At 46.3% G+C, this 24,868-nt stretch overlaps 3 protein-coding genes across 5 annotated transcripts; 2 read left to right on the top strand and 1 right to left on the bottom strand.

The window, feature by feature from the left end:
* Positions 1-770: 770 nt before the first annotated feature.
* PGD (phosphogluconate dehydrogenase) lies at positions 771-10,242 on the top strand. Of its 2 annotated transcripts, XM_062507690.1 has the most exons (13): positions 771-883; positions 1,174-1,249; positions 1,667-1,846; positions 1,983-2,048; positions 3,091-3,209; positions 4,205-4,274; positions 4,611-4,745; positions 5,175-5,364; positions 7,223-7,353; positions 7,834-7,967; positions 8,284-8,383; positions 9,274-9,396; positions 9,935-10,242. In XM_062507690.1, exons 1-13 carry the CDS (start codon positions 876-878, stop codon positions 10,052-10,054), a joined length of 1,452 nt encoding a protein of 483 aa, XP_062363674.1. In that variant the 5' UTR covers positions 771-875; the 3' UTR covers positions 10,055-10,242. The 2 variants fall into 2 exon arrangements, with proteins under 2 accessions (XP_062363674.1, XP_062363676.1); XM_062507692.1 differs by lacking the exons at positions 3,091-3,209; positions 4,205-4,274.
* Positions 10,243-11,152: 910 nt separating this feature from the next.
* Positions 11,153-13,272, top strand: CENPS (centromere protein S). The gene is made up of 5 exons (XM_062507693.1): positions 11,153-11,227; positions 11,333-11,456; positions 11,838-11,871; positions 12,083-12,149; positions 12,870-13,272. Exons 1-5 carry the CDS (start codon positions 11,186-11,188, stop codon positions 13,023-13,025), a joined length of 423 nt encoding a protein of 140 aa, XP_062363677.1. The 5' UTR covers positions 11,153-11,185; the 3' UTR covers positions 13,026-13,272.
* Positions 13,273-13,407: 135 nt separating this feature from the next.
* Positions 13,408-17,310, bottom strand: DFFA (DNA fragmentation factor subunit alpha). Of its 2 annotated transcripts, none has more exons than XM_062507636.1 (6): positions 17,137-17,310; positions 16,760-16,921; positions 16,517-16,647; positions 15,568-15,757; positions 15,037-15,191; positions 13,408-13,774 (listed from the first exon to the last, which is right to left on the bottom strand). In XM_062507636.1, exons 1-6 carry the CDS (start codon positions 17,231-17,233, stop codon positions 13,691-13,693), a joined length of 819 nt encoding a protein of 272 aa, XP_062363620.1. In that variant the 5' UTR covers positions 17,234-17,310; the 3' UTR covers positions 13,408-13,690. The 2 variants fall into 2 exon arrangements, with proteins under 2 accessions (XP_062363620.1, XP_062363619.1); XM_062507635.1 differs by having other exon boundaries at positions 13,408-14,325.
* Between the last annotated feature and the right edge of the window lie 7,558 nt (positions 17,311-24,868).

The raw sequence follows: 24,868 nt of genomic DNA on the forward strand, positions 1-24,868 counted from the left end.
TAAAGGTACAACCAGTGCATTAGCAGATAGAATGTGTGCTGCTGTCATTATGATTTAAATACTTGTATCTTTTGTCGATTACTTATTTTTAAACCTGTGCTGAACAAGCCGGTGCTTTCGTGAAAAGAAATTTATCTCGACTGTTCTTGAGAAAGAAGAGGTGCCCAAAATTAAGGTGAACCAAAAACTTGATGGGCCAGATTGCTGCCAGTCATCTTGTTTAGAAAATAATTAATACAGAATTTAATATAAACTACGTTCTGAAGAGTGTGTATGTGTTGCGGATACAGCGGAGGGAAGGGCAGGGCTTTGTGCTCCTGAGATCGCCTCGGTGCTCACGGAGGGACGGGTTTGTCGAGTTTTGCCCGGGCACACAAACGGCGATACCCGAGGGGCTGACTGCCGCCTGGGACCGCGTTCAGCGGCACAAGCGAAGCCAATTAACAGTAATTAGAGAGACGTGACCAACGGCGCGGTTCCCGGCGGTCCCAGGGGTGGCTATGGCTGGGAACAGAGGCACAGCCGATGGCACGGGGCCGCTGCGGGGCTCCTCCGCGGCTGGGCGCAGCTCTCGGGGCTCTTCGGGCCTCGCAGGGTGGGGGGACGGGACGGGACGGCCCGCACTCGCCGCAGCACTGCCCCTTTAAAAGGGCGTGGCCGCCGGCACATCGGGCCATGGACAGGGGGGCGGGGTCTCCGCAAGAGCCAATGGGCGCACCCGGCCCCGCCCGCGGTTGCTGAGGGGAAGCGGCGCGCGTTGCAGGCCGAGCCCGCAGAGCCCGGGGGGTTCCGGGAGAGCGAAGAGAGACCAGAGCAGAGAGAACGGAACGGAACAGAACAGAACAGAACGGAACAGAGAGCCGAACGCCGCTACCATGGCCGAGTGAGAGCGGGGCGGGAAGCGGGGCCCGGCACAGCCGCGTTGCGGTGGGGCTCAGGCGGCTCGCGGCGCCGGGAGGCCCCGCTGCGCTGTTTGCTGCGGGGGCTCTGCCCGGCGACTCCGCACAGCCTCCATTCTGGATCTATTGCAGTAATAGCTGGCAGAACGCACTCAAACTCCGCGTTTGTTACCCTGGCGGCCGGCATGGTCGGAACAGGCTGCCAGAGGAATGGATGCTGCCGCTGCATCTCTGCAAGTGACTTACCTGGCATTTCTGGTCTTTCACATTCCAGGGCTGACATCGCTTTGATTGGACTGGCCGTGATGGGTCAGAACCTGATTTTGAACATGAATGACCACGGTTTCGTGGTAAGTGAGGAAACATATTGTTTAGGAAGGCTTGGGACTGGAGCAGAGCATTTTGTGAGTGCTTTCCCCCCGCTCTTGTGATGATCTGAGGGGTGTTATTTCCTCCTTCTGGTTATGCCCTGTGCTGGCCTTTGTCCTTCTGTTTGCAAAGAACAGTGGTGAACGCCTGTGCTCGGCTGGCACCTGATATGTTAATTATACATGACTTTTCCCTGAAGTTTGCCTTGGCCTTACCAGTAGCCACAGGTTCCGGAGGCACTTGCAAAGACATGCTCAGGTTCATCCCTGCCCCGTGCCTGTCAGGAAGGTGGAAGTGGGAGAGCACAGGATGCTGAACCTCGCTTGTGTAACTTGTAGTCTGAGCTAAAGTAACTGTTCCATTGGCAGCTTTTGTTAACCTATTTTCTCCCCCCCCAGGTTTGTGCTTTCAACAGGACGGTTTCCAAAGTGCATGATTTCCTGGCTAAAGAGGCCAAGGGAACCAAAGTGATTGGTGCTCACAGCCTGGAGGAGATGGTCTCCACGTTGAAGAAGCCCCGTCGCATTATCTTGCTGGTGAAGGCTGGAAGTGCAGTGGATGACTTCATCAATAAACTGGTGAGGCAGACGTTCATTCTACCTGTGACTTCTTGCAGTGTTGTGGAGGTGTTTCCTCTGGAAGTTCTCAGGTATTCATCATTAATGAGGTTTTGGACTCATGGAGAAAACTGAGATGCTGATTTATTTTTGACAGGTGCCATTGCTGGAGACTGGAGACATCATAATTGATGGTGGGAACTCTGAGTATAGAGATACCACGGTAAGTGAATGAATAAAATACACACAGCTCTTCCACTTCTGATCATCAGAAAAGTCAGTCAGTAAGACGCCATCACCTCTGTGCTCAGGGAAAGCCAAACTGAATTATTTCTGCAAAATTAGATCATACAGCCTATTAAAAAGCAGTTAAGGACTGTGCTATAAGAATGTTTTTATAGGAGTTGCCCAGATCATCACAGAATATTTTTTCGACATATTTTAAAGAGTGAATGCTTTTAGAGAATTTCCTTTTACAATCTTAGGGAATTTTCAGGGAGATTTGTAAGTCTAAGGATATGTATAGATTTGTTGCCATTTCTCAATCCTTCATGAGGGCAGGACCATCCAGTAAGACAGAACTGCTGGTTTGGATGTCTTGGTAATGGAAGCAGCAGAGTCATTATCTGCTTGTGAACAGACTGTAGCTGCAGAAGTTACAGAAGCTACATTAGCGTATCTGGAGTCCTCACGTGAAAATATTGCATTCAGATTGGTATTTCTAAATCTTAGAAGAGGTGCTCGTGTTTGTCTTCCTGCTCTGATATCCTGATCTTGGATATGTGAGTTGGCCATGCCAGAGTGAAAACTCAGTGAGGGTCAGTGCTTGGGGATCTGGGCCTGTGCCTCTGTCCCACCCAGAGGTAATGACTCGCCCTTAGAGTTTTCTGTGCTTGCACCTCCACTCTACAGTGAACTCAGCAACTCCACCTTGGGCCTAATCTGCCTCCCCCACATCTTCACACAGAGCATGTGTCACCTGACACTTAATTCCCAGCATCTTCTGGCCTAGGTGCTGGTCATGTCTGTCTGGTGCTTATAAGGATTTGTTTTCTCACCATCTTGCTCTTGCAAGGATCCGTGTCAAAGCAACAGGAAGTTTCCTAATGCTCACTTCTGTGTGTGTGCAAGCTTTCTTGAGGCTGGCTTCTAGCACATCCAAAGCAGAACTTAAAGCCTAATTTTACATCTGAATTGCTAACCTTTGTGTGTAAAGCTCTGGCAGGAAACAAAATTAAATAGTGCTGCTCTGCTCTTTGTTCCAGAGGCGTTGTAAGGAGCTACAGGCGAAGGGCATCTTATTTGTGGGAAGTGGTGTTAGTGGTGGGGAGGAGGGTGCCAGATATGGACCTTCTCTCATGCCAGGAGGAGCCAAGGAAGCCTGGTAAGCATGAAGTACTAGGTTTTCTTGTTCAGAATAGTTTGCAACAATTCACACTGTGTGCTGAGGGTGGAAAAGAGGAGGGTGTGGAGAGAACAAGATATGTTGCCATCTCACTTCCTCAAGGCTCCTGATTTCTCAACCTGGCTGGGGTCATGGGGCAATGCTGAGCCTTCATGTAAGGCAGAGCAAAGGCAGGCTTTTCTTCCAGGAATCCACAGGCAAAAGTAGGACCTACAGACATCTGAAGGGAGAAGGGAATTTTGCTTAAATTTTAAACAAATACTATTTGTTATTTTTTTCTTTTGAGGCTGTACACACTTGGGAAGCTGCTAATCATGAATCAGGCAGCAGCAAATGGCCCTGTAGTGACACATTATAAAAGGAGCTTCAGTACATGTTTGTACTACTACTGAATGCATCCATTTATTTGCAAATTTCTGCATGCTGCTGTGCTGTTTTGTACATTTCTTAGTGAAGGACTGCACATCAATGCTCATATTAGACTTTCTCCTGGTTGCCCATTCTCTGTGTAGATGTGGAAAGGTGTGTCGAGGCTTTACCTGAGCTTTAGGATCTCTTGAGTCCCTCTCCATTTGCATTAGTGTTTCATACCTGTATTAGCCTGTTCAACTCTGGCACAAAGCCATCAACAACAGGAAGTTACTGCCTGATCATATTTTGCCTTGAACAGCTAAAGACAGCTTCTGTGTTCAAATGGAGAGGATGTCTGGGCTCCTTGAAGTGCATTATGCTTGTCTGTACAGTGTTGGAAGCATGACTTGATTGTCCCAATGTCTTGCAAACCATCTTGCTGAGAAAAATATACTTAATTGGCATTGCTGTGTGGATGGGTTATCCACCTGCCAGCTGCCCTCAGCCCAGGCTGCCTTTTGGCAGGTTACACAAGGAGGGATCGTACAGATAGATTTGATTTGTTTTCTCTTCGGTGTCTGTATCCCTGCCTGTCTGCTAAGGTGTATTCTTTCTCCCCACAGGCCCCACATCAAGACCATATTTCAAAGCATTGCTGCTAAAGTGGGATCTGGGGAACCTTGTTGTGATTGGGTAAATAGTCATTTGATACTGACCCTAACTGGGGATTAGATCCCTGCTTAAGCAGTTTGGTTGCTGAAGCTCATGGATGTTTGTCCACAATAAATACAGCACTATCAGTGGTTGATTTCCAGTTGCCATCTCTGATAATTCACACCGTGCAATGGAAAGACAAAGTTTTGTGGGTGGGTCATGTGCTGGGGGAGCCAAATGGACCTGAGACCCACTGGTTTCAGTCAGCACTGTCTTCGATTCCCTCCTTTAGACAGAAGGAAGCATGGGCAGGTATTAACACTGGAAGTGGTGACAATGCTGTTGCTGAGGGGATATTTGGATGTTTCTGGACAGGTGGGAGATGAAGGAGCTGGACATTTTGTGAAGATGGTGCACAATGGGATTGAGTATGGAGACATGCAGCTGATCTGTGAGGCCTATCATCTGATGAAAGATGTGGTGGGCATGGAGCATGATGAGATGGCAAAGGTGATTTGGAGTTCTTTTATTTTATTTTTATTTTATTTTATTTTTTTTTTTATTTTTTTTGTGCCATGGTGTCTGCCACTGGTGAGCAGCTGGGCTTGGGCACAGCTGCTGCATGTACATGAAGTGAGTTTTTCTGACATGCCTCCTGCAAAGGGTGGGGCACAATATTCCTGAGCTTTACATAGGTAGGAGCAGTGAGCATAGACAGCTGAATGCTTATAGAAGTTGTCTAAAACTCTTCCCATGCTGCAGTTGATTTCTCCCCAGGAAGCACCTTCAGGTGTACAGATGTGAATTACCTTGCCTGAAGTGAAACACTGAGCATTAGAATTAATCAGGCAAAATACATACATTTATTAATTAAAAGATAGAGATATAGCAAATTGGGGTGTGTATGAATATGTTCATACTTTTTTTCTCCTTTTTCAGGTATTTCAGGAGTGGAATAAGACAGAGTTGGATTCTTTCCTGATTGAAATCACAGCCAATATTCTCAAATTCAAAGACAACGATGGCAAATACCTCCTCCCAAAGATCAGGGACAGTGCAGGGCAAAAAGGCACAGGGAAGTGGACAGCCATTTCTGCCCTGGAATACGGAGTCCCGGTCACACTCATCGGTAACTGGTGCTTTGATCTTTCCTACTTCCATGTACCACATCACAGTAAGGAGCAGGGGAAAAGAAGTCTCAGGAGTGAGCCCACAGCAGTGCTGGGCTGGCAGAAGAGGCCCTTGTAGGTGTAGCTGTTCCAGCCTTTCTGCCTTGACAGCTCTTCCTGGGGTTGTTTTGCTGGACTTGTTTTCATCCTCTTCCCTAAATGCTGGTCCTGTTGTCACACCTGTGTCTGTGGTGTCCCTGCAGTGCTGTGATGACTCAGTGGCAGGGGAATATTAAGTGTTGTGCTCAGAGTGTTGTACTGCAGAGGAGCTGAAACATATCTGCAGCCCATTTAGAGTGCCCTAATACCCCCAGTACCACAGGTCCAGAGCAGGCTTCCCGTTGAGTAAATCAGATGAGTCAACAGGTTCTTTGCTCTCAGATTTGCTTTCATTTCTTTGCTTTCTCTACCTCTTTTCCTTTTGCATTGACTGGTCAAATCCAGAAGACAAAAAAAAATTATATTCAGTAGCTGAAAGAAAGTAACTGCAGTGTAGCTGTCACAGAACCATGGCTGCACTCCAGCAGCAAAACTTTTCATGTTTTACCTTGGCTGTAGCTTTCAGTTTTGAAACAGTTTCTTGCTTATCCTGATAATATTCTCTTGTTGGGGTGCTTGCAAAGAGCAGGGGTGGAGGAGACACTCCCTGATTAGTGCTCTGCAGGGCCAGGGAGTTGTTAGGTAATGCTGAGCTATAGGGAAGTGTGGGCCATAGTCCTTGTGCAAACGTGGCCCTTCTCAGGGCACTTGCTGTGTGGTTTTACTGCCTGAGCATGACTTGCAAACTTCTGCTTGTAAAAGCAGAGTCATGCTGCTCCTGCTTTTTCCTGATTTTCCTACCATGCTGTTCTTTCCCACTGTAGAAGGAAGTTCTTGCAGAAATGGAAATTAGCCTGTCCTGATTTAGGTATGATACATCCTCCTGCTGTAGGAGGATCCAGAGTCTTGTGAAAACATTACTGAATTTTTTTTTTTTAATTGTTGTTGTTTTTTTTTTTTTTTTTTTTTTTTGCTATATCGCAACTCACTTAAAGGGTGGAGCAAAATGACAGTATGATGCCAGTATGAAGACTTGCTTCTTCTCTTTCTACCAGACCCTGAAAAGCAAACTTTTTTTCTTCCTCATTTTACAGTATTGTCTTCATTTGCAAACAAGTACAGCTTAACCAGCATGATTAGGAACTAACTGAGCCAGCCTGACAGATGATATTTAGTAACCTGGTTAGTGATGTTAGAAAACTTTCTTGTGAACTTACAAATACTAGTGCTAGGGGCCTACCAGATTTGTGAACCTTATTTCATCTTATAAGTTAACCTGCTGATTTATTCTTGATTTTAATTGCCCTCGTTTTGCACGTGTGTATTTCTAAGCACATCCAGTTAATGTGAGTTGGCATTTAAGAAACAGCTTTTTGTCTTCAAAGCATGATACAATACTTGGTGAAATCTTCAGCCTTGCTGTTCTCTAGATTGCAGTGTAACACTGTCTGTCCCTGATAGATAGGAAAAGATTTTAAAGTAAATTCTCAAAACTGAGAGCTAGTAAATGTTCCTGAGGGTAAATTTTCATGGGGATGATTTGTGTCTTTTTTCTTTATAACTTGAAAGCTGTATCAGTCAATACTTACCAATGGTGGTACTGAGTGGCAGTGTTGTCCCCCAGAAATGCTGCTGGAATAACTCACTTGTGCAGCAGCTCTTTTGCTTGTGTACATGGCTCATCAGTCAGTGACTGATGGCTCCGTGGTGCTGGAGTGTCTCAGTTGAACAGTGATGCCCAGCTTTCTAACAGTCTCCTCTTTCCTGCCGTGCCCAAAGGTGAAGCTGTGTTTGCACGCTGCCTGTCTTCCCTCAAGGATGAGAGAGTGCAGGCCAGTAAGCTGCTGGCAGGGCCCAAAGTGACTCAGTTCAGTGGGAACAAGAAGGCCTTCCTGGAGGACATCCGCAAGGTGAGTCCTGGAGCGGGGTTAGAGCACATTTGGGGTGCTGTGAGCCCTGGGGAGGAGCTCTTGTGTTTATTCTTCAGGAGAACTGGGCATCGTCTCGTGATGTCCACAAGGCATAATGTGACCCTTTCCTAACCAAGGGAAGGTTAGGAAGGGCCAGGAAGGAATTCAGCTCTAAGCCACAGTGGGCAGAGACAACTACTTGGGGTACAAAGATCATAATTCATGCACAGGAGCTTGTCCACCCCTCAACACTCCTGCCTTTGCCTGGGTATTGATCTCTTGACATCTCTCTGTTGAAACCAAACTTTCCAATGAGAAAGGATATTTTGGTTCTCAGATTACTGGAATGTTGCTACTGTACTCATCCCTGTTGAGATGAGGGCTGAACATGGCATGTAGACAGTGAGGTTTGTTGTTCAACTTTGTGAGACTTCTCTTGCTAACATTTGATTTTTGTTCTTTTTTTTTTTTTTTTTTTAGGCCCTTTATGCTTCCAAGATTATCTCATATGCTCAAGGCTTCATGCTGCTGAGACAAGCAGCTAAAGAATTTGGCTGGACACTGAATTATGGTGGTATTGCACTGATGTGGAGGGGAGGCTGCATCATCCGAAGGTAATTGAGATGAGGAGGTAACCTGGCTGCTGAGGAGCAGGCAGTTTAGTTTATGAGGTGCTTGGCTGACAAGCCTAGAGATTTCCTTGGAAAATCCATGGAGTTACTCTGCTGGTAGGATTCTGAGAGACTGTAGACAACACCAAAGGTTACTAGATTAACTCACTGTTCTGGTGGCTTAACTGCTGAAAGTTTCTTTGGTCTTTGTCATGTTTGGAATCTGAGTCTGGCAGAGTCAAGTTTTGGCACTGTAAGTTTTGGATTCTGGGCCTTTGTTGGAAGCTGTAACATTTATTCCTGGTTAACTTTTTCCTAGTGTGTTCCTTGGAAAAATCAAAGATGCTTTTGATCGAAACCCTGAACTCCAGAATTTGCTCTTGGATGATTTCTTTAAAGGAGCTGTAGAAAACTGTCAGGTAAGTTCCAAGGAAAGGAGAGCATAAAAATAATAGTTTACAGCCAGGACTGTCATGGGTTCTTCCCTTTGATACTGACCAAGCTGTGATTGGAAATCGAAGGCTCCCATTTTACTGTTACAGAGGAACCTTAGGCAGAAATTCAGCAATTCAGAAGGACCATAATATGAGGAAAAAAGGCCTGGCTTGTGTCTTGTGCCTACTGTGCAGCTGGATTTCAGCTGAGCAGACCATAAAACTCTGTTCCAGTACCATTGTCTGCAGTAGCCCCAGAACTACAGTTCCAGACCCACCCATTCTTTAGGCCTCTGTCTGTGCAGTGTCCAGATTTGGATGGACCTGACAGGCAGAATTAAAACCACATTATCTGGCCAAAACAGAAGTCTCATATTATCATTAGTAGTTCTGGTAACTGAATCTGAATATTCCATGCAAATTACTAGACCAGATGAAGAGTTGAACTGAGGATTACCCACATTCTTTAGTATTGGTGCTGTCCTTTTATGCCCTTGGGTGAGCTTTGTTTTTTGCTTGGTGAGAGGTCCTGGAAGTGCCTCAGAGCTCAGAACATTCCCCTCTCCCCACTGAGTTCAGGCTTTTGAGATGCTCTCCCCATGTTTATGTAAAAGAACAGCATCCTTGCTTTGAGGCTGTGGTTTGACTGCATCTCTCAACTATTTTCATCCTGCTGTTAACTCTTACCTGCCATTATTTAAATCAACCTCTTTTATATAAAATCGGGAATTTGCTGCTGTATTTGCTCAGATTTGGTTATTTGATCTCATAGAAGGTGAAATAGCACACACAGGTGTACTGGAGCAGTTCATGTGCTGCAGTACCTCTGAGCAAGCACTGATGAGTTTCCTTTGCCTCTCTTTTCCTCTCTCCAGGAGTCCTGGCGCCGTGTGATCAGTACTGGAGTGCAGATTGGAATCCCTATTCCCTGCTTCACTACAGCACTTTCATTTTATGATGGATACAGGCACGAGCTATTGCCAGCTAACCTGATTCAGGTAGGTACTGAAATCTCATCAGGCTGTTATTTAAATACTGCTTTGAAGGTCTCAATGGCAGTACGTCCTAATCACTCAGAGTGTAGGTTGCCTAATATATCTCTGTTGTACCTGAAATTCCTGTCAGTAAAACACTTAGCTGGATAAAGAACATCAGATACTGGGATGGCAGAACCCAGTGTGTGTGTTTGTATTCCATCTGTGAACCAAGGGTAATGGTATCTTTGAACACAAATGGTTTGTACAGAAGTATCTTTGAATGTTTGGGTGCATGGAAGTGCTTGGTTTTTAGACTAGTACCAAGCAGAAATCCTATACTTGCATTTCTGCAGAACTCTTAATTTAATTACTAGATATTAGTAAATTTTTCATTGCAGTGGTTTTGCTAGTAATGAGAAAATAATAATTTTGAGTGTTATAATATTGGAGTCCAGTCTTATTTCTGCTATTCCTCATTAGGTAACAGGAGGTGCAGCTTCTAGAACTCACATGATATTGACATTTGTGTGTCTGGTTTGTCTGTGTGTTCTCATTCCAGGCTCAGCGTGATTACTTCGGTGCACATACATATGAATTATTATCAAAGCCAGGGATATTTATCCATACTAACTGGACAGGCCATGGAGGAAATGTGTCCTCTTCTGCTTACAATGTCTAATGGAAATCTTTCCACGTGGAGCCAAGATACTGTAGATCTCAGATATTTCTTCTAGAATATCACTTTTTACTGTACTCTACTAGAAATTGTTGTGGGCACTTTTGTAATAACTTGTGGCTGTATTTCATACATATATGTATATCTATATGTATCATACAAGAAAACTAAATAAATTTAGTTATAAATGCGTTGAGGTGTTTTCTTCCCACTGGTGCTGGCCAAAACTAGGTGTTTTCGTGCAGTATTTAACATAATTTATAGTCACGTTAGGTTTATAGTATTAGAGTGCATAAAGTCCTAGGGCTCAAGACTGGGATGACTGCAGTTCAGGAATTGCTGAGATGGAGAGTGGCAGACAGCACAGGAACTTATGCAAAGTTCCAGGCAGATAAAGACCTTTCTTTCATTGCCTCTTCCTCCCATGGGCAATTAAAAATAGCCACAGCAAAATGCAAAGTTGGCTCTTTTTTATATCCTCTCCCTGCAATGCTACTGCCAGTCATCTTCAGGACTTCTGAAAAGTCACCTGGGTCTCTGAACCTTTTTATTTTTCAAAACATGTTAACTTTTTGTGCTGTGCACACTGATTTTATACTTCTTGCCCACATATACTTCTGCTAAGACAGCTCTTTAATCACTAGTTGAATATCTGTATAAGTGAAAAATAACTTTCAATGCACGGTACCGTTTCCGCAGCTCACGAGGTAACACTTGGGAGTTCTGTAGAACAAACGGGGATAACAGCGACTCTGCCTCGCAGGGCGGCGGTTCCTCCCCTCACGGTGCCCGGGGGCGGGGCCCGACATGGCGGCGGTTCCTCCCCTCACGGTGCCCGGGGGCGGGGCCCGACATGGCGGCGGTTCCTCCCTCACGGTGCCCGGGGGCGGGGCCCGACATGGCGGCGGTTCCTCCCCTCACGGTGCCCGGGGGCGGGGCCGGACATGGCGGCGGTTCCTCCCTCACGGTGCCCGGGGGCGGGGCCCGACATGGCGGCGGTTCCTCCCCTCACGGTGCCCGGGGGCGGGGCCCGACATGGCGGCGGTTCCTCCCTCACGGTGCCCGGGGGCGGGGCCGGACCCGCCCCGCTCGCCGGGCGGGAAGCGCGGAGGGCGGGCGATCGTGAGGACCGCGATGGCGGCGGCGGCCGGCGAGGAGCAGGAGATGCTCGCGCAGGTACCGAGCGGCGCACGGGGCCGAGGCCGCGAGCGGCCGTCTCGGCTCTGGTGGTTTGGGGCGAGGCCGGTGCGTCACTGCCTGCTCCTGCCTCGGTCCCTGCAGAGGCTGAAGGCGGCGGTTCACTACACAGTCGGGTGCCTGTGCGAGGAGGTGGAGGAGGACAAGGACGTGCAGTTCAGCAAACAGATCGTCGCGGCCATCTCGGACATCGCGTTCCGGCAGTGCGGTACAGCTGCCCTGCCTGGTGTCGCCTGGCTTCCCTGCGGTCTCCTCGTGTTACCGGGGTCACCGCAGCCGTCCATGGCTGCTCAGGAGCCATCGCTGGAGGCACAGGGCTTGAAAAATAATAGCCCCGAACTAGGTGTCACTGGGGCGTTCTCTCGCATTATATTTTTTTTTAAGTACGAGAAATACTAGTGCGATTTTTCTCACCTGAAAAAAGCATTTTGGTGTATGAGGGCATATTGTGTGGCTACCTGCTTGTGAACGAGTGGTGCATAACAACCAGCAATGGTCACTTCTCATAACTGACTTGGATAACTTGTGTATTGTGTATTTTTTCCCACTCAGTGTTTTAAAATATATTACATCTTTGTGTTTTCTCTAGAAATCTTTGCAAAAGACCTAGAGATGTTTGCAAGGTATGCACTGATTGCTACAAAGGCTTTCCCTTTTTTTATGTTTGCTCCCAGATAATATTAAAAACACATCTTGTAATTCAAGCCTTAAAGGGCTTGGTTGGCTGCTTAAATAGTGTTGAAGTAGAAATTCCCTGTAGGTACTTTTTGATCTTGGCCTCTTATGGTGAATGTTGGCAAAAACGTTAAGGGGTGTTTTTTTGATTTGATGCAGGCATGCAAAACGAACCACAGTCACTGCAGAAGATGTGAAGCTTTTGGCTAGAAGAAGTAATTCTTTGGTGAGATGCACTCTATTTTATGTCTCTTAACATTCTTAAACCAGTTAATTCCTCAAAGCATTTGAATGAAGGTTATACATGGTGAAGCAACTGTTGCAGAAGCAATTGCAGTTTTCCTGAGGTAGATAGGCACAACCCAGTGATTTTTAAATTTTTATCTTATTTTGTTTCATGCTGCTCAGCATCACTGTGGTGAGGTTTAACACAGATGTGACTGCAGTTCAAGCAGCAGTGCACTTGTTGCACCAGGGCTGCTGAAGTTCCAAGTTCAGAAGTGCAATAAGCAGACACAGCGTTGTGAATCTGAACTCTGCTTTTTCCTGATGTGTTTTTTTTTTTGTTGTAGCCTAAGGTCAGGAATAGCTTGAGTCTGCCTCGAAGTGCTGATCACAGAATCATGGTATTCCCTCCTCTGCTGATCTATATGATGTTCAGTGGATAAAGCTCATTAATCTGTTCAGACATGCCTGTATGTGGATTCATGAAAAATGCTTCCAATACTAATTTTACTTTTATGTAAGGAGATTTTTTTCCTTCCATATATATTTTGAAAGATAGAACACGAACCTGCCTGAGAAGGCAAAGTAAATGTTTTTTGGAGTCTGTCATGTTTCTTGTAATAAGAATTTGCCCTGTTAATTTCTCTTCAGTATTTCTTTCTAATGGCTTGTGAATGAATGAAGTTCATCCATAGAGGATTGATTAGCTTTTTGTTCCTAGCTAAAATATATCACTCAGAAGAGTGAAGAACTTGCATCAAGTAACATGGAGCAGAAGGAGAAGAAGAAAAAGAAGTCCAGCACATCTAAGAGAGAGAGAACTCCTGAGGAACAAGAAGCATCTGTGACTGAAAATGAAGATTCCAATATGGCATAATTTATCCTTCAAGTAATATTTCAGGTCATTTTCTCTTACTAGCCTAGAGAAACCAGAATTAGCCTATTCATCTTGCAGATTAGCTCCAGGAATGAATCTTTAGGTTGTCAGATGAATGCAATTGGAATTTTATTGTTCCAAAAATGAAAAGTCTGCCAGAATTCAGTAAGCTTACAGCCAAAATGCCTTAATTGCTCACAAAAGGTATCTGTTATTAAAATCAAAATACTTTAAATAAAGAGTTTGAAACAGACCATTCTCACTGAACCGTAACTCAATTCTGTGTTAATTTCTTCATCCTCTTTCCCTAAGGTAATACTATATCTATCAGCCCATTCTTTAATTATAGCAGCTGGTGGAAGCATCAAAACTAGTCCAACAGTATGATGAAACGGTTTTATTGATATTAGAAAAAAAAGACTTTAAAAATTTAAAAATAAGCCAGCTAATACAAAAGCATCATGATTAGGAGAATAAGACAGCAGGCCAACTGCAAGTCTTCTGTCACACAGCCTTACAAAGCAATTATTTCCACCTTTGCTGTGTTTTATATGATAGCTCTTACACAGCATCCAAGAGGCAGAAGTTCTTTACAGAAAAAGTATTTAAGTTGACGGACTTTGAATTACCTTTAACTGATTAAATCAGCATGAGAATTCAAGTTCCTACATCCCAGACTGGAGTCCCTCTGCCCTGATCACTAACTGTGCCTCAAAGTGTCTTCTAGAGAACCTCCATTCTTTTAAACACTGAAAATGGAGGGAGAACAAAGTAAGTAAACTGCGTGGGGATTCAGGAACTGCATCCACCATTATCAGATGGAAGCTGCTGGCCACCAACCAGGTATTGAAAGCTGAACACTTTCATGCTGTGCTTAGCAATACCATTGTTCTAGCATTCTGCAGAAAGTCAAAATCCCTTTGCTTACACAATTCAAATCACCAGAGGAGTTTAAGCCTCAGGACAATGTCCAGATTTTAGCAGTTCTATAGCTAGACCACAGTATGACCAGCAAACTATGGTTCCCAGGATGGGCCTTTGCTTGTATTGATTCTAATGCAAAAGCAAAAACCAAACTGCAAACAGCACTGCAGTTTTATTTTTTGCGTTTTGCACTGGGCCAGTCCCCCCAGGGCAGGGTTTTCTTGCCCTTGGACGCGCTCCGTAGAGAGTGCAGGGCCTGCACTTGTTTAAGGCGCTTGGAGAGCTCCTGGTCACAGGCTTCCTGCAGAGCTCCAGCCTTCTGCTTGTCCCATCCCAGGGCCGAGGCCAGGCCTGCTGCGTCTTCCTTCAACACCAGCTGCAGCAAGACAGATCAAGTCTTTCCTACTGACTCCCTGGCCACTAACCCTCTGCTGACATGAACAGCAGCAGGAACCAGGCACCAACGTTTAGCACTGGCACTTTGGAACTGGAGATGTTCCCAGCTTTCATCAGCTATCCCGTGGGCTAGTGGATTTCCAGAAATCTGCCAGCACTCAGTGTTTGAAGCTCTGTTCAGGTGTTCAAGGGAAGAGAAAGCAGTTTCTAGCAGTTTTTTAGCAGGGAAAAGCAAGAGTAGCAAGTTCAAAGCTCGAAAGAACACCTTCCTACATGGTTACAGTTTATCTAGACTTTCCAAGCTATATTTACAGATTATTTTTTTCAAAATAAGGAGGTTTTTATTTTAATTTGGGATATATAAAATAAACATTGCTAGATGCATAAGCATGCAAAAAAACCCAAAGAACCTTGCTGGTAGGACAGCTGGCTGATTTGGCAGAGACAAAACCCAAAATTATTTTGTGGCTTTTCAGAGGACAGAGCAGAGTGTGTGGAAGTGTCAGCTGGCTGTTACAGAGGAGCTCCAAGCCAGGGGTAGTGTTACTGAGGAAGAAAAATTAATTAAATTTCAGCACTTTGAAACAGATCTACTGACATCAGAGCCTCCAGAAGCAAGGACAGCTTCCCCTACAGCCTCTCCTTCAGAGAGAGAGATGTGCCAGAATATGGTCGTGTCATTCTCACCCACCTCTAGATCCTGACTGTCCAAGCAGAGCTCTGGAGCAGGTTTCTCTTTCAGAGCAGCAAGGACCTGGTCGCTGAGTGCTGTTGTGGCTGAAGAATCTGTGCTGGTAGTACCTGTGTCAACCACATCCATCTCCTTCCTTGGTGCAGCCTGAGGTTCTGAAAAGGAGCAGAATCAGTACAGGCCCTGACAAACACAGGACAGGAGAAGTGGCCTGGACTGCTTTGATGGTTGTGAGATTAATAAAATATACATCTAATTTAGGTGCATCCTGGAACTTAAGAAATCCATAATGTTAAGGAAGACTACAGGATCTAAGCTTTTCTCCCAGTAGTCTGCTTTCAGGCTTTGTGAGAAATGTGACACAGCAGTGAGAGGGTTCTCTGTTCAGAGAATTCTTATACTATATACACTATGTCTGCTCTTGCATCAACCCCATTTAACAGCAGCTGACCAAATTACTCACTCAACTTTATTTATTCCACTCAGCCAGGAGTTGAAAACCTCCTTCTCTAGCATACAAATGTTCCCTACCTGCAACTTTGCTTAAGATACTGTCTTCAGTTTTCAAGGCCTCTAGGTAGAGTTCTAGGAGCTGCCTTGACTGACGCTCTTCTTCTCGTCTGTCCAGCACCTGCTGCAGGGTATTCTGCAGCACTTGGATTTTGGTTTCACTTTGGGCAAGTTCTTCTGCCAGGTCTGAGCGTGGCACATCAATAAGCACCTTAAAACATTGAGAGGGCTCCTGAGTAACTCATTTCATGGCACTTATTTCAGTACAGACAGAATGTACAAACCCTCCTAAAACCAAGCATGTTCCACAAGGTTTCTTGTCATAGCAAGTCCCCTGAGTTCTGAGAGGCTGCAGTGGCACTCTATTAGGCAGCATTTTTTATTGAAAGCCAACAGGTATCCAAGAGGGTGTGGAATCATGTGCAATTTTAACAGAAATCTTGAAAACTAATGGCAAAGCACTACTTCTTCACAGTGCATGGAAATATTCAAAGGAAAGGCAAGGGAAGGACAAGAAGGGACAGTTATTGGCATGCCTCACCACAGACAAGGTGGTAAGCAGTCAGAAACTTAAATCAATCAGCTCTGGAAAGTGACAGCAGTTCTTCAATGGCCTCTGGAGCAGACAGACCTGGCTGCTGCTCAGCCTCACCTCTGGACATGTTACACAGGTGTCTGGCTTTAAGGGAAGAGCCGACCTCAGTTGTCATTTGGCAAAATCTCATATTTTTGCCCTCCCACTGCCAGAATTAGAACAACACACTGGGGGGTGGGGGGGGGGGGGGGGTAGTTGGGGACTAAGAGCATCCTTGGACACTCAAATGCTTCCCTTCAAGCAGAAGTCTGGTACCAAGAGCCAAAAGCAGCAGCTGAATTGAGCCTGAGCTCTTTTTATTGATTCTGTTCTCTACTGAGATAAATGGATGATGGGCAGATGCAAGGACAGGGACTGGGGGTTTCCCCACTGTACCTGGAGATCTTCTTCAGACATCAGGATGATATTGGACAGGTCATCCTTCAGCTGCCTGGCCAGCTGCTTCCACTTCTCTGCAGCACTGTCCACTTCATCCACAGACTCCGAGAGCCAGGATGTTCCACTATCTGATACAAGAGTCACCAGTTTCATGGGTTATTCCTGATCTGACATTGCCTAATGTCACTAGGTGTACTCCAAACATACCTCCCCTTCCATGCTTCCTCACTCACAGCATACCTAAGATTTTGCCGGACCATTTCTCATCCTTGGCCAGTGCTACAAACTTGGTGTTAGATGGCAAACACAAGAAGTAATCTTCATCATCCACAATGGTCCCATCTTCTGCCAGTACCAAGGTGACGGGTTCCCGGGCCTTGTCAATAGCCAGAACACCACAAGCTGCAGAACAGAAAAAATACTTAACAGAACGATAAAAGCGACATTGCACTGCCCTTTTACTATCCCCAGCACAAAGGACAGGCAACTCTCAGTGACTGAGGCTAGAGACCAGGACCTCCTCACGGTGTTGTACATTAGCCGGGTCCCACGGCCGGTCCCACAGCGGGTCCCACAGAGGGTCCCACAGCCGGTCCCAGCGCGGGGCCGCCCCTCACCTTTGTCGCGCAGCTCTCGCAGGCAGGACGCGGCCACACCGTGCTGCTCCGGCCCGTCCCGCCGCCGCACCACGCACCGCTTCAGCCGCGCCGCCATCGGCTGCCGCTCAGTGCAGTGGGGCAGTGCCCCAAGGGCTCTTCCCGGCGGGGAAGGCGCTGCTGCCGGAGATCCGAGCGGCCCGGCCCGGCTGAGGCCGGGCACTCACGGCACCGGGGGCGCCCCCGCGGGACGCATCGCTGTGCCGGCGTTCGACTCGCCATGCCTGAGCCTGTTCCTGTGCTTGTGCCTGAGCCTGAGCCTGTTCCTGAGCCTGTTCCTGAGCCTGTTCCTGTGCCTGTGCGTGTTCCTGAGCCTGTTCCTGTGCCTGTGCGTGTTCCTGAGCCTGTTCCTGTTCCTGAGCCTGTGCCCGTTCCCGTGCCTGTGGCGCTGCATCGGGCGCTCGGGGATGGATTAGCCGCGCCTGGGAAGATGGCGGCCGCGGAGAGAGCGGAGCAGCCGGGGCAGGTGAGGGGGTCGGGCCGGGCCGGGCCCGGGGCGCTCCGGGAGCCGTCCCCTGCCCACCCCGGGCTCGGGGCTGCGCTCGGGCTCGGGACTGCAGCCGGGCTCCGTGCCCTGTGCGGGCAGGGGCTGTGCGGGGCTGGCTGAAGGGTGTGCAGGCCGGGCCCAGGCGTGTTGGCATTGAGGGTTCGTGTATGAAAATCATCAAGCACCTGAATAGGACAAGAATAAATACGAACACGGCCAGAGAGAAAGGGGGCAGTGTGCAGCTGGGTTATAAAACTCGGTGGAGCCCTGTGTAGGGTGAGAGTTGGGCTCCATGATTCTTGTGGGTCCCTTCCAACCCAGAATATTCTGTGATTCTATGACTAGTTAGGCAAAAATATTGTTTCTGCCTTGCAAATATGAGGAATGGAAGGAGATTCTTGAGCCAAGAGCGTAAAAGGGCAAAGCTGAATGCGGAGAGCAAAAGAGAAATGTGGTTCACTGGTTTGAGTGTGCAAGAAACACTAAAAGCTTAAGATATTTTTAAACTGGAGCATGAAATGAATAGGGCAGCCAGAAGAAAAAACAGAAGCGTGATGGAGTTGTATATAGTATATTTTCTTATTTTCTTTAAGGCCTCTTCCAAGCTGGATTCTGTGATTCTGTAGTGTAGGTGTGATGTAGGTGTATAGTGTGTAGGCTTCCTCTCACTCACACTGTCCTGTTCATGCTCTACAGTCACATTTCTCTGTAAGCTCAACCCACCACAAATTCTGTGACCTCCTGGAGCTCTCTCATCTCACCCCTCTCCTGGATAGGTTCCTGAGTGTGTGGTGCCAATGGGATTTGGTAAAGTCCTTTCAGTGTCCCAGGATCCCACTGCAACAGCAGGAGGGGAAAGGGATGGGTGTGTGAGCAACTGGGTAGAAAACAGGGTAGCCTGCCAGTGACACATTGTTGTGTGCAGTCACTCACATCTGTCCAGATTTGGTGAAATAGCCGTGGACCTCTCTGTTGAGCCCTTTATTTTGGACTGAGGAGGCTGAGTTTGTAGGGAAAGCTGTTGAACTAAACTGAAATGGAAATAAATTACATAAAACCAGTACTCTTGGCTAACCAGCACAGATCTGGGTTGTGAAAGGCCAAGTTACCAAACTCACAGGAGGCAGGGCAGCTTTGCATCACCCAGGTGTTTTTGTCAGCCCCAATCTGAGGCGCAGGTGTTACAGTCCATCCCATCAAGTGAATGTTTCTAGAATGAGGAAACCTGAAACAATCTGTGACTGGTCCCTAAGGCACCTGGGCAGTCTACTGGGCTGGCAGTTTCTGAGACAGACATCTGATTAATTGGTAAATGTGATTGCCTGAAAAACATTCAGTTTACTTTGAGTTTGGATTTTGTATTTTCCCACTGAACACATAAACCGGCCCCATTTATTTATGTTGCTTTATCTCAGAATAAGTTTTGATGTTTGGAAATGGGAAAGTCTTGCTTTTTAACAGGCCTCATAAATGTAGCCAGAGAACACTCTGGATTTTAAAGGCAAAGTTCAAGAATCAGGTTCTGTCCCATTGTGTGTAGCAGTGCTGCATCCTCAGGCCAGAACGAGTTACTCACACCCCTTTTGGTATCTGCCCTGCATCAGGTGTGTGAGGAGCCTCTGGCCCAGCTGCAGGGCAGGGTCCTGACCCTCAGTCCTGACCTGCCCCAGAGCTGCTCTGCACTGCCACTGCCTCCTCCTCCTCCTTCTTCCCCTCCTGTGCTGCTCAGGGGGCACAGGGGCTGCTCCTACTGCCCCAGCCTGGCCCTGCCTGCTAGGGACAGGTATCCCCATCCTGTAGGTGTCCCAGCCCGTGGCAGGGGGTTGGAATGAGATGATCTTTAAGGTCCTTTCACCCCAAACCATTCTGTGATTCTGTAGGTCTGTTTACCTTCCCCTACGGGTCTCACATGGGTGCACCTTCCTCAGCCAGAACTCTGAGAAGTGTTCAGTGCTCTCAGATTCTGGGGGCTTGGATGGAATTTGAGAAAGTCCTAGAGCTTTTCCTGGAAAAAGGGGATGTGATTGAAGGATATATAGTACAATGGGTGACTTTTCAAGGGGTCAGGTTCAGAATTAAACGAACCAGTGAAAATATCTTTACAAGTCTCACAGAATGTAAACACCACTCCTCTTACACAACCACTGCAGTTTTGACACTGTTATCAATGCTTGTAGAAAGTTGTCCCCATTGCACTCTAAACGTTTAGAGAATTTAATAAAATATTTGCTTTCTGCCGCTGGTGATGTTTGTTTATTTATTGCCAAGCTTTCAACATGAGGCTGTGAGTAGTGGCACTGCCTCACTTAACATGTTTATGTTTGGGCCCCATCATGTTTTCTATTACAAATCAAGTTAATTTAGATGCTGAAAAGGGAGTGTCAGATGTCTTATGGCTTATTATCAGTTTTTCTTAGTTTAATTTTCTCATTCTCATGAATTAATATATTGCCTCAAGCAGTGCGGGGAGAGGGGAGTACTGCAGCTGAAATGAAATAGTTTATGTAGATAGAATTATGTTCTAAAGGCAATAAATATTTCTGCCAGAGATTTTAAAATACTTTGTTTTGTTTAGAAATCATGTTCCTTGGGCCTTTAGCAATGTCTTTACTAAAAATAAGCAAAAGAAAAGATCCTGTGTCTCTGTTACTTTTTATTTATAGTAAAAGAAAGAGAAGAGCAGGGTGGTGGTGTAGCCTGTGAACAGGATAATCCACTTCAGATTTGTCTTGGCTATCAGTGTTTCTTTAATGCTAAATACTTTGCTCTGGGAATTTCCTGAGGATATGAATTCAGTGGTGGGTCCTTCCTTCCTTCCTTCCTTCTTCCCACCCAGAGGTTATAGCAAGTGATCCCAGAGAATCCTTGCCCAGCTGGGAGGTCTGGCTGGGTCCTGGTGATGATCCTTGTCTGGAAGCAGATGAATTGCAGTGTATTTGAGTTTCTGGCACCCTCTTGTGGTAATTCTTGTCTTATTTTATCTATATTGTTTTTGTGTATTTTGCACATGGGCAAAAAAAATATTGAGATACTTTGAAGGTGGGGTATATGCATAAAAATGAGGAATATAATTGGAAGACAAAACTTCATCTCTCAATTTAAGTGTGGGAAGCAAAGATGATCCTGGTACTGCAGGCAGTTTGTGAGGTTTAGGTAAATCATGGTAGTTTAGAAATCTTTAGAAGAACGGTTCAGAAAACAAAGGGTGCATTACTGGATCCTGGAAATGGGAGAAGCATTAAAAAATTTGTGTTCCAGTGGCCACTACTCCCATGCCATCTCTCAGAGGCTTGCCGGCTCTCACTGCTGACTCCCTAAAATCAGTTCCGCAGATTCTATTAACTCCCTTGTTTTAAATGGGGAAGTAGTACCTTTTCCTGTGGTGCTGACCTTCCTGCCCTCAGTGCTGCAGAGTGCTGCTGACAGCAGCCCAGCGGTGGGTGCTGCTCGCAGGAGCCTCCGGCCGCGTGTGCTGGCGGTGTCCATGGGGCGGCAATGCGAGCTCACTGTTCTCTGCTCCACAGGCTGCCTCCTGCCCTGCGAGCGACAGCGCCGCGTCTCGGGAGCCGCTGGTGAGTTCCTCCTGAAGCAGCAGGGAATTTCTTGTTGCTAACACGAGTTGTTCTCTTTGCCGCATCGTTTTTCAGCCTTTGTTTTGCTTTTGTGAGGAGCTGCTGCACGGTGGAACAGCTGTGAGCTGCCGCAGGTAGACCTGCTGTTCACACCTCTAGTGATCTGTGGCCACGACCTCCCTGAGCCTGGGCTTAGACCCGGCTCACCCGAGCCACAGGCTTAGACCCGGCTCACCCAGGCCCAGGCTTAGACCCAGGTCACCGGAACCTGGGCTTAGACCCGGCTCACCTGAGCCACGGGCTGTCCCCAGCCTGTGCTTTTGTTCAGAAGCTCTTAGCCAAGAGTCTGAAGAAAGCCCTGTGCACCAGATTCGTAGTGCTGTGCTCTTATGAAAACCCCTGTGCTGCTCAGAGACCTCATTCAAGCTTTCTTTATATTCAGAGGCACTCAGAGTGAGCTTAGAAATGTTTGTCAGTTGGCAGTGCATGTAATCCAATGTCTTTACTCTAGAAGCATTTTGGAAAGGGATTTGGGATTTTTTGTGTATGAGAATAACTAAGGGAACCTTGTTTTGTTTGCTCTTTTATGGTGATGCAGAATGGGAAGTGAGCCACTACTCCTGGAGCTGCAGTATATGGTTTTTTACAAGCTTGGTTTTTTTTTTTCCTTCCTTCCTCTTCAGCCATCTGTAAGTCAGCCAAAACCTTGACAAAATTCTTAGCCAATGCTTTTGTCCTAAATGTACAAATCTCTAAATTTCTTCTGTGGCTTTCATTTGTTGATCATAGCTGTTTGTAGGGAGAAGACTCAAGTACTTGCAGCACTGGCCACATCAGAGTATTTTTACCAAGTAACTCTGACCTAGAGAACCCAGACATGATTTTTAAAAGAGAGATGTGAGTAAAGACTGTGAATTGAGAAAAGTTAGTATAATGCATCTCGTGAAAGGGCTGTTTGTGAATTCTGTTGCAGTGGCAGTCTCTCTAGTGGCATTGTGCCATCTCTTAATTGCATGGACATCTGTACATTACCTGAAGATTACCTGAAGTTATGGACACCATGTGCTTTGTGGTGGATTTGGTGTTTTGTTTTTGGAGGAGTTGGTTGTCCCTTCTTTAGAAAGGTCAGAGCAGGCAGCAGACCATCACAGCCTGTGCTGCTCAAAAGCTTGTTCCTTCTCAAGGCAGATTCTAACATTACCTTACATATAATTAATTTCTTACTGTATATGTGACTGCAGAATTGCTCAGAGCAAGTGTATAGCATTTTTGTTTGGGTGGATATTCTTATTACATAAAATTATTTATTCACTTAAAGAACTCCAACATAAACTTTAGTCTCACGATGGTGAGTCTAGCATGTGAGCTAATTAGAGCCCTCTGAAAGGTGGAGGTTTCCTTCTTATTTTTTCATTAACTTTTTAAAAATAATAAACTCTTATGGTCTTTGTCACATTTGTTTAGGAGTTCACATTTGTTTAGGAGTCATTATTGCTTCCATCTGCCCCTCTGTAGATGCCTTATTAAATGAGCAGTGCAGGTCTGTGAGCCAGATGACCTGACTTCCACCATCCTGCTGTGGCTTCCCTGTGGCCAGGATCGAGCAGGCTGCCTTCCACACACAGGGAGATCCTGGCCCATAAACCAGGCTCTAGAGTCATAAAAGTGTTCAGGGAAACACCAGAGAGCCATGGCACAGCTCCAACAGGGCTCCGTGGGGCTCTGTGCTCGGGGCTATCAGCCTGCACTTCACATTTGGTGGTAAGCACTTGGGGAGTCCAGAGGAGGGAGGAAAGAGTCTCATGACCAAATTCTGCTCAGCCCCCCCCCACCCTTTTTGACTTTATTGGTGAGTGGAAGGATTCAGTGCTTCACAGGACAGACCTGTTTGGATCGCAGCAGCACTCGAGAATGAGAAAGCAGTAGAATTTAAACACCTTGCATTGTATCAGCAGAAGTTGTTACAGTCTCAAGCTGGTTTTGTATTGGATTTGTGATTCTAGTGGACACTATCCTTGCCCTGTGCATGGGGACACTGTCTTCTGCCCACCCTGTACCCCTGCCTACAGCCTGCTGCTTTCAGCAAGAGCCCAGGAGAAGCCAGGATTCCTAGTTGTTTGCACAAGGACTTCAGCATTCTGCAAGATCCTGTCAGAGCCAGTCTGACACATCATTTTGTGTCCTGCATTTGGATCTTCCAGGGCACCTTGCAAAGGTTTATGGCCTTACTGAGGCCTTCAGAATGCAGCCTTAAAACTCACGTCACAATCGAAACTGCTCTTTCTCCCACCCACTTTTGATATTTTGAGCCACCGAACTGGAGATAACAGACTCCACATCCATGCCATGAATGCCTTGAGTTACCCAGTGTCCTTCCAATAAAGTGTCCCAGCTGCAGAGTCCTCCCTAGCAGGAGGTCAGTGTGTTAGAACAGTGACAGTGGCGGGTGAGTGGGAGGGCTGGGCACGGCCATAATTCCATAATTCCATAATTCCTGCAGCACAGCGGACTCTCATTTCCCTGGCTGTCTGTTGTGGCCCATTAAAATCTGCCGTGTATCTCTAGAGTGGGAATGTAACCTTGTGTTCAGAGAGTGTCAGCATCTCGCTCTGCTGCTGTTTACAGCCACCTTTGTCACCGGCAGCGCGGGCTCAGCTTCTCCTTGAGTCCAGCTTATCAGTGAGCACTGCTGCATCCCCTGCTGCTCGCAGCAGCCACCCCGATAAGCCTCTGAACACTTGTGGAATTGGAATAGGTTTGTCTTTTTACAGCCACTCAAAGTCCTGGGGTGTGCAAAGGGTGTAACTACATAGGACAAACTCTCTTTCAGTGAGGTTAAACCAGTAGAAAATCCCCTTTACATCAGGGATCCGTTTCCTTGGTCTAATATCTCTGCAGAATGTATTTAAATCATCTGTTTAGCTTGTTCTGTTTCTCACTAACAGAGTCTTGTAGCTTTTTAACCATCCTGAGCTGCTTTTGAGGTGTTATCAAGAGCTTGAATGTTTTTTTTTTTCTGTTGACCTTTTCTGCTCAATCTGCTGCAGCCTAAATTACAGCTCTGAGGGCTGTGCCTGTAAGAGACTCCAACAGGAACCTGGGCTGTAGGGAGAACCTGAGGAAGGGGAGTTGTCAGTGAGGCCTTTTGACGTGCTGCTTGTTTGTTTGAGTTTTTTTCTGTCACAAAACGTACTCATGCCCTAGCTGTTGCTTGGTATCCAGAAGAAGTACTCATTGTAAATGTGAAAGTACTGGTTGTAAATGTAAAACACTTTCTTGGTTGCTCACTAAGTAACAAAATCCCTGGATCAGGATTCTTTTGTAGATTATTTAATTTTTCTTCTTTTATTTTTAGCATGTTCTGTTTCTTTCTGATTCTTGCTGCAGATGAGAACATTTAACACTGAAATGTGGGCATTTTTTTCCTGTTTTTTACAGGCTGTCGAAAGGTACAAGTTAACAAGAATTACTGCTGCCTTTATAGCAATTAGTGTAGAGTTTGTTGGAATGTGTTGGAACCCTCGTGGCTTTTCCCCACCCTTTGTTAAATTGATTTTCAAATATTTAAGGGTCAGGTAATGGCCAGAACACTTTTAACTCCCCTTTTTGTGCAAACATCATAGGGTACACTGCA

Source organism: Cinclus cinclus, chromosome 23 (assembly GCF_963662255.1).
Source record: "Cinclus cinclus chromosome 23, bCinCin1.1, whole genome shotgun sequence".
Classification (NCBI taxonomy): Eukaryota; Metazoa; Chordata; class Aves; order Passeriformes; family Cinclidae; genus Cinclus; species Cinclus cinclus.

Excerpts from the sequence above, each read along its gene's own strand:
- PGD (XM_062507690.1), top strand. Across the intron at positions 2,049-3,090 it reads CTGAGTATAGAGATACCACG|AGGCGTTGTAAGGAGCTACA; the intron begins GTAAGTGAATGA and ends TCTTTGTTCCAG. Across the intron at positions 9,397-9,934 it reads TGCCAGCTAACCTGATTCAG|GCTCAGCGTGATTACTTCGG; the intron begins GTAGGTACTGAA and ends TTCTCATTCCAG.
- CENPS (XM_062507693.1), top strand. The coding sequence starts at position 11,186 with ATGGCGGCGGCGGCCGGCGAGGAGCAGGAGATGCTCGCGCAG. Across the intron at positions 11,872-12,082 it reads GACCTAGAGATGTTTGCAAG|GCATGCAAAACGAACCACAG; the intron begins GTATGCACTGAT and ends GATTTGATGCAG. Across the intron at positions 12,150-12,869 it reads CTAGAAGAAGTAATTCTTTG|CTAAAATATATCACTCAGAA; the intron begins GTGAGATGCACT and ends TTTTGTTCCTAG.
- DFFA (XM_062507635.1), bottom strand. The coding sequence starts at position 17,233 with ATGGCGGCGCGGCTGAAGCGGTGCGTGGTGCGGCGGCGGGACGGGCCG. Across the intron at positions 16,922-17,136 it reads GCGAGAGCTGCGCGACAAAG|CTTGTGGTGTTCTGGCTATT; the intron begins GTGAGGGGCGGC and ends TCTGTTCTGCAG. Across the intron at positions 15,192-15,567 it reads TATCTTAAGCAAAGTTGCAG|AACCTCAGGCTGCACCAAGG; the intron begins GTAGGGAACATT and ends GCTCCTTTTCAG.